General features: G+C 40.3%; 1 protein-coding gene across 6 annotated transcripts in view; it reads left to right on the plus strand.

Moving 5' to 3' along the window:
* The window catches only part of MME (membrane metalloendopeptidase), a 92,206-nt gene extending 79,856 nt beyond the window's left edge, over nucleotides 1-12,350 (plus strand). For 4 of the 6 annotated variants that reach the window (XM_028504614.2, XM_036017580.1, XM_036017582.1 and 1 more), the window contains exons 21-23: nucleotides 2,664-2,759; nucleotides 3,104-3,180; nucleotides 11,113-12,350. In XM_028504614.2, the coding sequence (XP_028360415.1) occupies nucleotides 2,664-2,759; nucleotides 3,104-3,180; nucleotides 11,113-11,212 (273 nt within the window). In that variant the 3' untranslated portion in view covers nucleotides 11,213-12,350. The remainder of the gene's footprint in view (nucleotides 1-2,663; nucleotides 2,760-3,103; nucleotides 3,181-11,112) is intronic. The other 2 variants (XM_036017584.1, XM_036017581.1) reach the window with 1 other exon arrangement.
* The last annotated feature ends 5,049 nt before the right edge of the window (nucleotides 12,351-17,399 follow it).

Genomic DNA, 17,399 nt, shown 5'->3' on the forward strand with positions numbered 1-17,399 from the left:
TAAAAAGAATTATTTCAGCATCATTGATCAATGTACTGAACAAGGCCTCCAGTTTCCCAGCAGGTGAAGTAGTATTTGGGAACCATAATCAGCATAAACCACAAGTAAACTATTAAACTGCACAGTGATCCGGTGATCTGGTTTCAGCATGTGGCCTGTTAGTCACCCGAACTGTTATAACCAGAAGAGTTTACCATGTAGCATTCCCTAGATTCTCAGTTAGCCTGCCGTTGGTTTGTGCATTCAACAAATGCTTGTTGAGGACTTCACTCTGTGTTTGGCGCCATTCTCAGAGATGCCATGCGCACAAGAAAGGTATGGCTTTTCACAGGGAGTGGACGAATACCCGTCTTGGAAGTAATAGTGAGGAGTGAGGATAATGTTGAGGCTTCTTCCAGCCCTGAATTAGCCAGGTGTGGGAGAATGAGCAGGGTCTACTTGAGAGGATACAGGAGGTAAGGTGTCCCCATAGTGAGATGAACTGAATATTCCAGAGTGGACGAGGGTTATCAGAGGAATCTTTGGGTTAAAGGGGAGGAGAGAGGCCCAGAAGTTGGATCAGGAAAAAGGAAGCATCGGAGCCATGTGGGAGAGATGGCCAGTGAGGCCTGAGACTTGGCAGTGAACGTGGACAGATGAATAGAGTGTGAGTGAGACTTGGGAGATTAAGCTGACTTCAAAGTTTCCAAAAGAATGAATCCCCGCCAAGTCCGGTGAGACAGTAAATTGCTGCTTCTTGGAGAGCTTTGTAACTTTTTTTTTACTGGATGCCAGACATTGTGCCTTTTACCTCTTTGGGTGTTGGGTATTTTTGTTTTCCTATAAATATGTTTGAGCTTTACTGTAAGACACAGTGAAATTCCTCGGCAATGGTTTGGTCCTTTTGGGTCTTGCTTTTGCCGCTTGATGGGTGGGACTAGGAAAGTGCTCAGGGTGAAGACAGTCATTCGCCACAGCTGATTCAAGACGCTACTGCGGGAACCTTGAGGTCTTTCTTGCATTGTTGTTGGGGTACATACCAGGTGTTTTTCTCTCTGATCCTTGGCTGAGGTTCCTTCATGGGTCCTGGGTAGCTTGCTCCTATGCATATCACACACTCAGCTGGAGCATGCCATCTGATCTTTTGAGATCCTCTATCTGTGCAGCTTTCTTTTCTTTAGTGCCCTGACCTCGGTGTCCCTGAACTTTTTGTCCTCAACTCTAGGAGTCCCTTGGACTCTGATTGAGTTTCCCTTCTCTACAGTGTGGCCCACAAAGGCCCAAGGCAATAAACTGGGACATTCACAGGGCTCATCTTTTTTCTTGACCACCTCCCAGAGATCACTCTCCTTTTTCCCAGTGTCAGGCAAGCTGTTTTTGCATATATGTTGTCAGTCATTTGGTTATTTTAGCAGGATGGCTATTTAACCAGTCCCTGTCACTTTATCTTGCCTGGAAGAGGAAGACATTGGCACTCTTAAAACTCCCTTGGTAATTCTAACATATTGCCCTATTAAGAATCACTGCCTATAGCTCAGTGGATTGAGTGCGGGCTGCCAACCAAAATGTCGCAGGTTTGATTCCTAGCCAGGGTACATGCCTGGGTTGCAGGCCATAACCCCCAGCAACCGCACATGGATGTTTCTCTCTCTCTGTCTCCCTCCCTTCCCTCTCTAAAAATAAATAAATAAAATCTTAAAAAAAAGAATCACTGCCTTAAAAATCCAGCCAAAATCTGGGATGATGGTACATCCTTGGAGATCCTCATCTAGAATAAGTATAGAATTATAATGAAGCAAATTATATTTGTGCAAATCTTTTATTATATATGAAATCATAACATCTAATGCCCTGTCTCCTACTAGATTGTGAACTCCCTAAGAGGGAACAGACTCAAATATCACCCGTTTCCCCAGAACCTTTATAGAGAATAAATTTATGGTCATGGCAAGCAGAAAGAAATGAAATATAACTTCAGCTTATCTAATTGATCACTTTCCTTTGTATTAAATTGGAAGTGACATCTCAGAATATTTGTCGTCAGTCCTTTTCTTAAGTATATTTAAGTAGAGAAAACCTGTATTTTTCAACAGTGCCCATGAATCCTTAAGACTCGAAAACATTTTTCTGACATTCAAGTAATCTAAATTTCTTTTTCCTAATGTAACTACAGCTTGCTTTATTTTGCCCTGTCTTCAGGGGGCCAAAATAATTGCTCATCCTTATTTTCAGAATCATGGGATATTAGGCCTCTAAGGGATTTTAAGAGATGTTTGGCAAAAGTCACTCAAAGTCTGGTATGAGCGTATTTTGCTGAGAGTAGTAACTAAGCTAAATACAGCAATTACAGACTCCCTTGGCAATCCATTCTTCCAACTAGCTGGACTTGTCCATCTGTCAATAGAAAACCATTTACGTAAGTTTTTCATTACTTATTTAAGTCATTCATTCATTTAACTGGCATTTATTGTTCATTTGACATGTGCTGGGTTCTTGTCATTTTTAATCAGTATGCTATTCTTTCCAAAGCACTTGTAAGTAAATTCTAGGTTGCCATATCAAAGTATATTATTATGGCGATTCTGATGCAAAAAGTTAATTACTTGGTTCAGTGGTCTTTTGTATAATTTATACATAAATTTGAAAGTTATAAGCATCATATTTCTGTTTCATTAAATGCCTAGGCCTATCAAAATTATGTTAAAAAGAATGGTGAAGAAAAGCTACTTCCTGGACTTGACCTAAATCACAAACAACTATTCTTCTTGAATTTTGCTCAGGTATGGTATCTTTCTTGACTGATAGATGTGAAAATCATTTTGATTTATAATTTTATAGTAAGTTAGAGAATCCATGCTGAGGTTCCTTATTTTAATTAATTGTGGCAGATCATTTGACTTGACTAAATTTCATTGTGTATAATAGACTGTCACATTATATTAATGGTATTTATGCTCCTGGTTGCCGATCATTGAACATTATTCGAAGAGTACATGGTTGAAGAATTCAGAACGCCAATTTCATTCTTAGACTAGGAAGTTTGCTTTTCCCTCAGCCTACCCAATAAGTAATATCCTTGATTAAACCTAAGCACGAGGTTTCCTTATTCTGCTTCTATTCCTAGGTGTGGTGTGGGACCTACAGGCCAGAGTATGCAGTCAACTCCATCAAAACAGATGTCCACAGCCCGGGCAATTTCAGGTGCGTGGGTCTGAACAGCAGCCAAGGTGCTGCATCCAGTATTGGTTCCAGTACTTCCAATTTTGGAAATTGGCCTTTTCTAACTGATTTTATAACATCTGGAAATCCAGTGTTTAGTTTTCTTTTGCGGGTTGTACATCGGATCAACAGAACACATCAGAGTAAGTGTCGTGTTTACATAGGCATAGCCTTCACTGCCCTCATCCTCAGAATAGGTGTGAGCTAGGCTCAGTGCTTGGTGGAGTCCAACAAGTGTGCCAGCTCCAAACAGTGGCTCTGTTTAAAGGTGGCACAAGGACATTTCTAAGGGGCTGTGAAAGGTGTAGGCCTAGGACCAATGAGTAGCTGTCCAAAAGAAAGGTTTCCATTTGACATGAAGGGAAACTTTCTAGCAATTAGAGGTTGTCTGATGTGGAATAAAGTCATGCCCAAAGCTCCAGGAGAGAGTACCTTGAAGCAGAGGTCCACGCACAACCCATCAAGGACGAATGCTCTGCATGGTGGAAGGTCGAGTTAGAAGATTTCTAAAGCCCTTTCCAAATCAGAAAATCTAAGAAAACATTGGATTGGAAGAGAATCACTCTGTCCAGGATTTGAATGTTAAATCTTAGATCTCTATGTATCTATTTTAGGACTAATTTCCTAATGCGACCTCTTCTCTGGGTACTATAACACTTCTTTTCAAAAACAACTTTTCTCAAGCAAGACTGTCTGAAAAAGAAATTGAAAATTTTGTAAGGTAGTTGGAAAACAGAATCTGAAACAAGAGAGAATTAATGGGCTGGGTTTTAAAAGCGCTTTCCAAATAAGCATGAAGCCCGTGTCATTCGCTCCTAGGGGACAACCACATTCAATTATGAAACAATAAAATAGCACATTTAAAAACTAAAGAATTTACTCAACTTGTTCTAGTACCATCATTATCATCACCATCATTTAGTAATTGCCTTAACATTTCTTTCAGAATTCATTCACTCAACAACTGTTTATTGTATGTCTGCTTTGTATATCATCCAAGCTAAATTTAGTCTTGCTAAGATTATCCAAATTAATTGCTTTTTAAGTGATAAGCAACAAAAGTCACTGAATCAATTGACATTATGGTTTATCCAAGTAACTTTTAGTTTCAGGTTTTTTTTAATATTTATTTATCTTTAGAGAGGGGGAAAGGAGGGAGAAAGAGAGGAAGAGAAACATCAACATGTGGTTGCTTCTCTTGCACCCCCCTACTGGGGACCTGGCCAGCAACCCAGGCATGTACCCTGACTGGGAACTGAACTGGCGACCCTTTGGTTCACAGGTCGGCACTCAGTCCACTGAGCCACACTAGCCAGGGCAAGTTTCAGTTTTTTTAAAGATTCTATTTATTTATTTTTAAAGAGAGCATATAGGAGGGAGAAAGAAAGTGAGAGAAACTTCCATGTGTGAGAGAAACACCAATCAATTTGCATGCCCCCAACCTGGGACCTGGCTGGCAACCCAGGCATGAGCCCTGACTGGGAATTGAACCGACAAACTTTAGGTTTGTAGGACGACGCCCAACCCATTGAGCCACACCAGTAAGGCCTAGTTTCAATTTTTAAAAGTTGTCTTTTTTTCTTACTGAAGTGTATGGAAGGTATAAGAATCCAGTTCTGCCCTGGCTGGCGTAGCTCAGTGGATGGAGCGCGGGCTGGGAACCAGGTTCGATTCCCAGCCAGGGTACATTCCTGGGTTGCAGGCCATAACCCCCAGCAACCACACATTGATCTCTCTCTCTCTCTCTCTCTCTCTCTCTCCCCCTCCCTCCCTTCCCTCTCTAAAAATAAATAAATAAAATCTTAAAAAAAAAAAAAAAAGAATCCAGTTCTGAGGATAATAGAGAGCAATTATAAGCTCACACATACTACCAACCACCATAACGATTGAATTTGTCAAAGCTCTGCCCTGCATATCCCCATGAACTAGAGCAAGTGTGTGTTAAAAACCTGAGTGAATGTAAGTAATATTATTGTAATACCTGGTACATCTGGTGTCCCCAGAGAATGGGGGTTGCAAATTAATTTCTTAATAATTTAAATTTGTTTCTTTAGTATTAACATTTTTATCTTAACCACTGGATTAAAATTTATCTATTTGAAACACATTTTCTACCTTTCTACCTTATTAATACGATATCCTGAACAAAACCTAAGGTTTTTTTTTGGACTATTGTTATGACTAATAGTTACGGTGTTACTGTTTATTAGTTTCGTGAAATCCTCAAAAGCTAGAGTGTGGGGAGCTATTTATTTCTACACTAAAAATAAAGTGTCACTAATGGTGATGCTTCTTGACTTTTTATTCTGGCTTTTTGTTAGAGTTTTTCTGTTTGTTTGTGTCTCCCCTAACTCTCTTTCCTGTTACTCAATTGCCTGCTTTTGGCTGTCCCCTTCTTCCCTTCTGATTGGCTCAGAAAACATATCCTTACACTTGTATGGTGAGAAATGACTGCAAGCTTTCAAGTAAAAAACACTTGAATTCAATAAAAAGGGGGGAAAAGCAAACAAAAAAGAAAAAGAAATAAATAAACCCAAAATTCCTTTCCCCCAAAAGAAACACTTGGACACCAACCGTGGCCTGCCATTTACAGATTGTTGCTTGGCCTCTGCATCTCAATTTCTTGATGTATAAAATGAGGATTCAGTTATCATGAGAGTTGCTAGAAGGATTAATGTTAGTGTTTCTGAAGTGCCTATTCCATATTTGTGTTTTGAAATTCGTACTAGGATTGGTTCTAAATAAGGAAGGCATAAACAGAATACAGATTTCTGTGAGTAAGGTATATGGACTTTGCGACACTCCACGTTAGCTGACAGTCAGGGGCTGTTTGATGTTCATTTCATAAGTATGGGCAGTTCCGAATGTTAATAACCGGTGACTGGTTAAATTACATGTAGGTGAATATACAACTGTTTTCTACCACAAATTTATAAACCAAAAATAATTTTATTATAATTAGTTGTAGCATTTTGTATTTGTAAAAATGTGCATTTACTATAAATATGTAAAAGTATTTGCAACTTTTATTTTCTTTGTTCTGACCCAAAAAAGGTCTCTCTGACTAATTTTCATTCATAATAAGAGAAGTATGTGTTGTTGATGTTTTTTAAAGGGTAAGTGGAATGCCAACCTTTTGTTAAGGAAATTATTTTCTCTGGAGGTAAAGGGATTTCCTTGGCAAAAGGTTGAGGTTGGGTTTAGTTTTGGAAACAGGCTATTTCCTGGCTGTACAAAGTAAAACATATTTTTTAAAGAACCTTGAAAACTAAGAGGCATTGAGTTGCTATTGAAAAATTGTGTACAGTGGTTTATGTAGAAATTTCTGAAATAGAAGCAGTGTTTGTATTTTTATGCTTACACAGCCACAGTATGAAAAACAAAAGGCAAATTATACTTGATAGAAAGCTGAATATATAAAACCATTTGTTAGATCTAAGCTATAATTTTTTAATTTTTTCTAACTAAAGTCTTATATACTTTAAAATGAGCTTCTAAAATATTAGTATTTAAAACAAAAACATTTCCCCTTGATAGTCTAGAAATTGAATTTGCAATTTAATGACTTCTTTCAGTCACTTCAGGGACTGGTTGTTATGATAATATTTACTATATAATCCATAAATGTGTTTAAGAAGTTATTTAGATATAATATTTCTACATAACATAGAAGGGTCTGGTAACTTTTTAAAGCAAACACAAATAGACAAAATGATACTGTGTGTACACTACCTAAATAGTAATGGTGCTAATTTAGATGCTGAGATTGTTTGATATTATTTTTCCAGTCAGAAAAAAAAGGGCACTTTCCAAGGCTTAATTTCTAATACTTTTGAAAGAATATCCTTTCTAGTGTTTTATGCAGACATTTTCAAGTAACACAGCTTTTTTTTCCATACAATTCCATGATTTAGCATGCTTAAGTTAAATCCTCTTTGAAATACTGATGTTTTCTCCATTATAAATCTTCGCATTGGCTTCTTATATTTTGTAAATATCAGTGTGGACTTTGGTGAGCCTGGTAGAATTCCCATTAGTACTTACTAAATCTTTAGCCCTTACCTAGAACTCTATTTAGGCATTTGTTTGTTTATCAATTTATAGTAAAACATATGCTGGTCAATGCAACCTTACTTTAAAAGAATCATGAACATTAGTTAATGGTAAAGACTAGATAGTTTACTCATTAGTTAATCTTGTAGCCAAGTTATTCATTTTAAAGAACTAACCAAAGGTTGTCAGAGGACCCATTCATTGCAAAAAGCTCATTCAGTTACTTGTAGACAAGAGTAGTCAGATAAATTATATGATTAAAAAGTCCATTATTGGTCACATGATGTTCAACCTCAGAACTCTTAGATTTTTTTTTGGTTTAATGTTTTCCAGTTTTATTGGAAAATAACTAACATACTTCACTATATAAGTTTAAGGCATATGACATGATTTTTCGGTTTGCATATATTATGAAATGATTACCACAATAGGTTCACCTAACATCCATAACTGTTTGTACCTTTTTGACTGCTTTCTTCCAATCCCACCTCCTCTTCCTCCACCGATAAATGTTTTTAACATAAGTGATTATTTGTCATGGGAATAAATAGCAGCAGTTCAATAAAATTTATGTAATGAAGTAAACATTTCAAGTAAACCACTTTAAGAAATAATATTAATGAAATATGATTCCACTTGTCCCACTCTTAAAGAAAGGATTCATTTTTTTTATTAATAATGTATCCACTTTTTGAAATAGAATACTTATGTCATCCATCCATCCAAAGATTTAATGTGATAAGCAGCTGAGCAATAACTAGACTCCTGGGAAAGTAAATAAAGCCCCGGTATGTTGACCTAATGATTCAGAATTAAAGTAAGTGAGGCCTTTGGCTGCAAAGAGAGGAGGTGGACGGGAGATGAAGAGCGGAGTGTGTGTTAGGCTGAGTGCGGTTGCATGGCTAACTCCTTGTGATGTTTTGTGAAGGCTTTCTTGTGTTGAGGGGTGGCTTTTTTCTTTTTAATTTCCTTACAGTCTTTAAGAGAATGGTAGACTAAGTCATGGGTTGGGACATTTTTGCTGAAGTCCTTGCCTGTATGATTTTATCTAATATACAATCCTTTGATGCCTCCACTCTAAATCACTTTTCCATCAGTCCTTCCAGGAACTTGCCTCCTCAGTTTGAGAGGCACTCAGGCCACTGTGGCCAGGGTACAGGGCTTTCTAGAGCGGGGAAGGGATTGCATTAAATGAATCAAAGCTCTCTGGACAGAGTCCCTGAGCCTAGAACCCAGAACACTGACGATCTATACAAATCCCTCATGTCCAAATCTTTTTATTCCTACTACATAAGTCATCTTAAACCATATATCGAGTGAATTTGTTCTGAGCTTCCAGATGTAAGAAATGACACACTTTCATTATTTCTTTTACATCAAATGAACTCAAGCTCTAAGCTCCCACCCTAAGCAGGAAGGGAGAAATGTAATTTCAGTAGTTTTCAGTGTGCTCCTTGCCAGGGTCCTTCAGGAGTCGGAAGGCATCACGTGAGCTGAGAAGTTAGGGAACAGGCTCTGCACGTGCACCCCGCAGTGGTCACCGCAGACATCCCTGCCATCCCAGGGCTCCCTCTGACGTCAGGTGGCTCCACCTCCTCCCAGTGGTCACAGGCAAGGGCCACAGGAGCCACTGCTGTCGATGCTCGGCCCCTGACAGCCGCAGCCCACCCTGTCAGAGGTCCCCTCAGGCCCTGGCTCAGAGTGGAGTTGTGCCCTGGCACTCACACGCCTGCCCTTTCTGGGCCCCCCTCAGGCTCTGGGGGGCGAGCCAAGCTTCTGCCTCTCAAGCACATTGATAGATGTAAGTGCTTCAGCTCTGGCTTCCCCCCCTTCTCACCCTCCAACCCCAGGCCCATACCGGAAAGATTCCTGTTCCTTTTAATCTTTGGGACTCCTAGAGGTGACCCAAGACCCCAAAAGTTTGCTTCCTCCCTGAAGCATAGGGGAGCTGTGGTGGGGGGTTGAGAGATAGCTGATGTGGTACTGGGAAGTCAGACTTTGAGAAACGCAATGTGGAGAATGGGGACACGGAACTGCTTTCTCTCCATCCTACTTGGTCCACAGTAGCCAAAAAATAAACAACGAAAATCCTAAACAGTGCTTTTCTTCATAATGCATTATTAATCCTAGATGTGTAAGCACCAGGATTGGGCGACAGGCTCACTCGCCTGGTGTGCGTGGAGTCCTGCAGTTTGCAAAGCACTTCCCCAGGCTTTGGGGTGCAGCAGGAGCAAGGGAGACATAGTACTTGGCCTCCTAGAGACCATGGTGCAGTGGGGACATCAGTGGGGACGCCAGGAAACAAAGCAGAACAAAGCACTGTAAACTGTGACGAGAGCTGTGACAGGGCTGGCACAGGTGGGGGGAACTGATTGGGACAGCATTTGAAGAAAGCCTCTGAGGTGTTCAAGCACAGGCTGGAAGGCTGAGAGGGAGTGGGCCATGGACCCGCTGGGGGTCGCAACAGGCGCAGGAACGGCAGGCCCTGGACAGGGAAGGAGCTTGGCCATTCTGAGCTCCTTGGAATGGAAAGTAGGTCAGTATCCTTTGAGCCGAAGGAGGAACGGGAAAAGAAATGCACCAGGAAGACGCCGGGAGGGTAGGCTGGAGCCATCAGGACGTTGGAGAACATAGCAAAGAGGTTGAATTTCAGGCTCCTGGAAGATTTTAAGTAAGGGAATGATGGAGTTTGATCTAAATTTCCAAGGTCACTCTGTCTGCTGAGTGCAGGATGAGCTCCAGCGGGGAGACGTGTTCAGATTTGTAGGAGTTAACGCATCTGCTGTGTGTGGACGTCTCAGTACTCCACTCGCCTCCTCCCAGCCCAGGGCGGGCCTGGCGATGTGGGGAGAGAAGGGCAGGAGCCGGGTCAGGGCTGGTGGGGAAACGTCACCTCTGCATCGTTGTGACACTGACCCGCCTCTCCCCGCAGATGCTACTCCGTGCCAACAGTGGGTTGGACACTGTTGTTCTTGCCCCGTGGGGTCAAAATAAGAAGATAGTGGCATTTTTTTGCCAGCCCTTTCCAGTTATTCAGGCTGGATCCAGCTTCTGATATTTATAGAATTTTTAGAAAAAAAAATATTTGTTGTCTTCCCTATTAAATCAAATCAACAAATATCTATTTAAAGTCTGTTATATTTCAGTTACTATGTGAGCTCTTTCAGGATATCATGAAATTTCGTAATTTTATTCTTTGACCAAACTCTACTGATATTAACTGCAATTCTAAATATGAGTTATGCATTTATTTTACAAATGTGTACAGAATGTTTATAAATTAACTACCTGTAATAACCTTAAGATGCAGGTGCTATTATTATATGCATTTTACAGAAAAGGAAACTAAGCCACAGAGAGGCTAAATAAATACAATGCATAACCAGGATTTAAACCACACCAATGGCCTTTAAAATCTGTTGTGTTAAGTTTTATACTTTTTTACCTTTTCATTTTAAAAATCTATTAATTAACCCTGGCTGGTGCGGCTCAGTGGATTGAGTGTCGGATTGCAAACCTAAGGGTTACTGGTTCAATTCCCAGTGAGGGCACGTGCCTGGGTTGCAGACCAGGTCCCTAGTAGGGGGCATGCAAGAGGCAACCACACATTGATGTTTCTCTCCCTGTCTTTCTCCCTCCCTTCCCTTCTCTCTAAAAATAAATAAAATCTTTAAAAAATAAATGAATAAAAATTAAAAATCTGTCAATGAGAAGAATGGACTCATTCTACCAGTTCTATTTATTTTTTAACTGTAAACTCCAAATTCACTCACTTGGCCTACATAGAGAAATGCTACAGCACTCCCTCATGCTGTGGACATGAGTATCAAATGCTGATGGGGACTTCTGTTTGTTTCACAGGATTATCGGGACTTTGCAGAACTCCCCTGAGTTTTCAGAAGCTTTCCATTGCCCCAAGAATGCGTACATGAATCCCGAAAAGAAATGCCGAGTTTGGTGATCTTCAGATGAGGTGGTGCAGCCTTTGGCCAGACTTGTCAACACCACAGCACTGGGGACCCTCTGTCCATCCAAGAGAGGGGGCCACAGAGGTCCCTGTTATTACATGGGGGTAATTAACAGAGACAAGAGCATCACAACAAAAATGAGTTAGGTTATTTTGGAAAAGGAGTGGAGGGAGGAGGGTGTCTAATGTCTATCAAGTCAGTCATTTCTCACTGTACAAATAAGGCTTAATCTCTCAAGATAGAATTACCGTTCGCTTCTGTTTCTCATATCTTCTGCCAGTTTGACGTTGTCTCTTGAAAACAGTGTTAACCATCATACAGAGCAGGGTTTCCAGTCCGAGGGAGAAGGGAGAGGCCGAAGAGGACAGTTGGCAGCAAAAGCACGTCAACAACATGAGTTAAAAACACCTTGTCGAAGTACTTATTTGCACTTTTATTTGCAACATTTATGCTCCTTCAGATCTCTTCCAAAGAATTCTTACACATATCGGGGCCTTGGGGCTTACATAGTTTCAAGCTACCATTTCCAGCCACCAGCTTATTCATTCTGCGGTCATTTTAATTTGAGCCCGTAAGGCTCAAATCAATGTCTAAAACTCTTTTTTGTTGTACCTGTTTGGACTGATACTGAGATTCTTAAGGTTCCCTGCAGTTTTTTAAGCGATTTCTTGTTCTCTCCCTCTCTCAAAACTTGGTCTTTTTAAGAGATTTGTAGTAATGTATAAATAATAATTTTTATATTTAATTGTTAACTACATTTATGACTAAGTAATTGTTATTATTATTAATCCTTGAGTATTGAAGTTTCAGACTGAGATAAATAGTCAATGAACCACGGTCTGTAAAGTGATGTACAGATGAACATTCGAGACTTTTTAAACTTATAAATCATATTGATGACAAGCTTTATGTACAAACTTTGGGTTAAAATTGCCATTGCACAGTCGTCTAAAGATACATAAGACTTGTGGTTTACAAGCAGGATTTCCAGAATTAACTCTGTCCCTAAGGTGGCTATAATAAAAGGGCGAAACTGCATCTATGTAGCTCTGCATCTCCTTTTCTTTTCAGATTTGTCATATGATGGAAATATTTTGATAATAAATTACAATTGTGAGCCCATTACTCACTCGGGTTGTTGTGCCGGCCTTCTAGCTTTGGAAAGTGCATTTTTGAATAGACGTTTGCGCCTCCGTCTCCAACAGACCTGCTCCTAAAATTCTAACTTGCATCGAGTTCTGGAAGGGGACCCTTCAGTCCCTGATAGGAACTCAGCTTTTGAGGCTTTAACGTTCTTCTCTTTTCCTGTCCTGTTCACTACTTCAGTTCATTTCATTACTTGATTAATAATTTACAAAAGAGATGCACTTCCCAAATCTTTATTTTTCCTAACAAAACGTGAAAGTGAGGATGTCATGTTTTTTCTGTTTGCTGGTTTTCCTGCTTCTTGAAAAATGACCATTTACCTTTTTAAACACATGTTATTGAAATACAACATATATACGAACATTTCATGAAGCGGAAGTGTACAGTTCAGTTCCTCCAACTAGAAACCCCTTCTCCCAACCACCACGTAACTCCTCCGGGACAACAACTGCCCTCACTCCTAGTGTCACAGACAAGCTTTACCTGTCTTTGTCCTTTATGTAAGTAGAATCAATCAGCATCTGTTCTTTTGCGGCTGGCTTCTCACGCAGCATTATGTTTGTGAGATTGATCTGTACTTTTGCATTTGATTGTGGATCCTACATTCTCTTTGCTGAATGATATTCTAGTGTGTAACCACCCTGCAATTCATCCATGCCATTCTTGATAGCACTTGTGAAGTTTCCAATTTGGGATTGTTATGAACATGAATGCATATTACTTGAGATTTTGATGGGCTCATTTCCACAAGTCCTTCCTAAAGTTATTATGAATATTGAACACATAATTTCAAACTTCAAAAGCGGATATGCTTATCCTTTTTCCTTGACACTACCACCATTACCATGGATAATTTAAAACACACTTATGCAGATATTTTCTTTAACTGAAAACATTTCTAAATAATATTAGTAGCTGGAGGAACGGGAGCACCCAGCTCTGAAAAGAATAACTATCTTTGAATCATTTCATGTCTATCTTGTCCAAACGACTAAATAACCAGAAATGAAGAGTAACTATTGCAAATAATGATAAGACTTAAGCCCTGGCTGGTGTAGCTCAATGGATTGAGCCCCAGCCTGCAAACCAAAGGGTCACCAGTTCGATTCCCAGTGAAGGCACATGCCTGGGTTGCAAGCCAGGTCCCAAGTAGGGGAGCACATGAGAGGCAACCACACATGGATATTTCTCTCCCTCTCTTTCTCCTTTTCCCATCCCCGCTCTCTAAAAATAAATAAATAAAATCTTTAAAGAAAAGACACTACACTTGCCAATGCTAGCTCATTAAAATGTAAGCCTGCTATCAGTGGGGGACGGGCACCTCTCCAGTTCCTGGATCTCCTTTCTCTAGAAATATCAGATTTTCCGAGGCGAAGGGACAGACCAAAGTCAGAAGACCAATGCCTCCTGATCCCCCATCACTAACCATTGTTGGGTTGTGTGGGGACTTACGGTTTCTCTCGGCCTCCCCCAATCAGCTGGAGTTGTCCCGTCAGATAAAATCCATCTGTAATCTCACACATAAGTCCAATTGCACCACGGCTGACTCCTGGTCAAAGACAGACTCTAAAAACTGAGACACGGGTCAGGGGCCTGGGTAATTCAGGGATGAGGATGGGAAGCTCTCCGGCACCATGCTAAGGAGTCTGCCTCCATGCTGCCATGCCCGTGTGGATTCTAGGTGCAAGGCGGAAAAAAGGCTATCCTGGGAGATTTCTTTCTTATTCTAATCCTATTTTGCCACTAATAGCAAGGGGACCATGGGCATTAGATCTGTTTGCTTGGGCCTTTGCTTTTCCTACCTGAAATAAAAGAGAATTACATTCTATCAGTAGTTCCCAGCAAGAGATAGAGAATGTCCCCAATGCTGCCTTACTCGTAATCTCTCCCTCAGTTAAGAACCACTGGGTAAGATAATCCCAAAACTCCTATGCAAACACCTGGATCTCAATAGACCACATGACTGTCCAAAGAAAAGGATCAAAGCTTTATTGAGTTAGGGTCTGTGCAGTTCTTACAGTTTTCCCAAAAGCCTTAATTCTTCCTGTCGTCACAGGTGGAGTTCTCAAAGTAGAAGATAATTTAGAAATAAGACTCCACCCCATCAAAGATGGAAAATCAGAAAGTTTTATCAGGTTTCATCCAATCTCAAAAATACAAATATGAAAACAAATTTTTTTTCATACTATGCTTCTAGGCCTAGTCAGTCCTGTTCTGGCTGCTCCCTCACCCCCGTGTAAACTTCCGTAGCAGTTATGTCTTCGAAACTGTTGAGGCCAAATGGGGTCTTTGTCTAAGAAATATTACGTATCCTGCTAGCTTGGAATCAAATCTTTTTAAATTGAATGATATTAACTATTTTACCAGTATTTTCTCATTTTTACCAACCCAATGCTTCCAAAGATAACATAGTTCTCTGATCTGATTTCTTTTCAAAAGTTCAGTGAAAAGGTTGCCAAATGCTGTGGGGAGTCGCAGGCATAATCAGATAACCTGAGCAGGCACCAAAAGTGATTTTGTGCACTGTCCCTGGACAGAGGAACTTGACTTTCGGTTGATCAGGTGAAGAGAGAGAGGGGCCACCTGTGACTGGTGTCAGAGTGGCCCATGTTTATTGCATTGTAATCTCTTCTTCAGTAATGTCTTAATTTCAGCGCCTTTGTATTTCACCTTTCCCCCAAAACAGTGAGAGATACTACTGTCGTTTTCAATCTCGTAGCCAAACTATTAGGCTTCCGTTTTTCATTTGACAAAGCAGACCCTCCAGGCGTGCAGGGGAAGCCTGGCAGGAAAACGAGCGGTGGCTCCACAGGAAACGATGGGCCCTCGGCCTGGGCCCTGTAGAGAGACTAGGCAGTCTAGCCATTATGACTCTTTTACATTTCTGGATCCTCTTTCTACCCAGAAGCCAACAATAATTTTTTCAGGTATCCTCCATTTTAACATCTGATTCTACTTCTTTAAATGTACTTGCTGTCGTCATTGATCTCATCATCTCAGTTATAATGCATCTTAAAAATTCACTCTACGTCCAGGAAAACAAAAATGGGGCCCAGCACCTGGATTAGCATTACCTTGGTGTAAATCCCTCAGCGCACCTGCTGTCAATGTCCTGTCCCCCGAAATACAGCATCAAGTATGGAATGCTAAAATGTTTGCTGTGGTTTAAACTATAATATCAAAGAAATGGGGAGGGAAAACTAAATAGCAAAAGACACATTTGTTCAAAGAAAATAAGAAAGGAATGCAATGTTGGATATGCATTATGATTTAAATTAAGTTACAATGTTGTCACATAGAAAAAGAGTTGGAAAATATATGCCAAAAATTAATAGGGAATATCTTCGACTGGTGGTATAGAGATGATTCTTATTCCCTTCTTGCCCCTGCATTTCAAATATTTCTATAAGCTGAAACATTACATTTTAAAAGTCATCTGAAGGTGTTATTTTGAAGAAAGGAGGAAGTAAGGGAGAAAAGATGGAAGGGAAATGAAGGGGAAACTTAACAAAAAAATGAAACATAATCCCGTTGAATTTAGGATGTGTTCACTTATTTGAGAAGCTATTCAGCTTGATACCCTAAGGCACCCAGTCTGTGGAGTGCGGTCGGTGGCTCTCCCCCACCCCCAATGGGCCAGACCTCAGTTTTATGAGGCGGCTTCGATACACACCACCTCCCACAGAGCAGGGGAATTTAAGCACATCCTGCTGGCTGTGCTTAAATGGTTCTGTGAGAACAAAGCATGTATTTCTGGAGGGGTTTTGGGTTTTCTGAAAATGCTGAAGGAGGGACTGATCTAGGCACACTGGTCTACCTGGTGCTCCTCCATACAAAACCCATGTACATGCCGAACCCTGACGAAGGTTAATGATACAGCCCGTAACTGTGAAACAGAAGCCAGCAAATTACAGTGAGCAGACCTAAACGTTCCACCTGGTAGGCACTGCCATTTCCGAGGGCTCAGATGCTAAAAGTTAGAGGTTGAGCATGGAGGAGGCAGCAGGACACAGCTAATCCCCAGCTAATCCCTGCTTATATGCGCTGAGTTTTCACTGTGGTTGCAAACGTGAAAGTCAAACTTATTCTGGGTTAGCAGAACTGGGGGTTTTGTTGCGCCACCCTACCAAACATGGGCACAGGTGAGTAAGGACCCTCTCCAAGTGTCGTCTGGACTATGCAGGCTGCCTTTCTCCAAAACAGAGCCAAGATGGCCAACCACATCTAGGCTCAGAGATTCTCTGCTTCCTTCCCAGGGGAAGGACAGGCTCGAACTGCAGTCTCTGAAATCCTGGAAAAACCCAATAGGCCTTTTGAGGAAACATGCCTACCCCTGTGGACAGGGAAGGAGGAAGTGGTAAGGTTGTGGACGTTATGATTGTTGATTCCCTATGGAGTCAGAGAGGGGTAGTTTTCCAAAAGAAGGAAAGCACCATTCCTAGAAGAGAGAGGTTAAAAAAAAAAAAAAAAACAGATGGCTTAGCATCAGTAATACTAGATACTTCTTAAATGCTTTGCAAAACATCTCAGTTTGGATTACATTGTGCTTATTAAAATTTTAATGCAATTTTAATTTTGGGCAACTAAGAGGAAGACATTATACATGTTAGTTAAATTTAATATTTAAGAAACTTAAAAATTATTAATAAAAAAGTGTGGAAAGGAAAAGAAATAATGCTTATTTTTATTGTGAGTGAGGCACATAATTTAGGTCGTTTGTATAGTTTCTATTTGATATAACTAAACTATGAGTTAATATCAATAACCCTGATTTTACAGATGCTGAATTTGCATTTCACAGAGGTTAGCTGATTTGTCCAAATTCACACAGTAAATGACAAGGCCAGGGACCAAACAAAAATATGTTGAAGTTCAAAACCTACATAAATTTACCATCAAAGCTCTCTGTATAAAATGCATGTAGGTCAACTTATTTGTAGGTAGTCATTTCTAAAACATATATCTTTTAAGAAAAATGAATGAAAAACAACACATTTTCCAACTTTTATTCCTTTACACAAGCCTTTATTATTT

The sequence above is a fragment of the Phyllostomus discolor genome, chromosome 2 (assembly GCF_004126475.2).
Source record: "Phyllostomus discolor isolate MPI-MPIP mPhyDis1 chromosome 2, mPhyDis1.pri.v3, whole genome shotgun sequence".
Lineage (NCBI taxonomy): Eukaryota > Metazoa > Chordata > Mammalia > Chiroptera > Phyllostomidae > Phyllostomus > Phyllostomus discolor.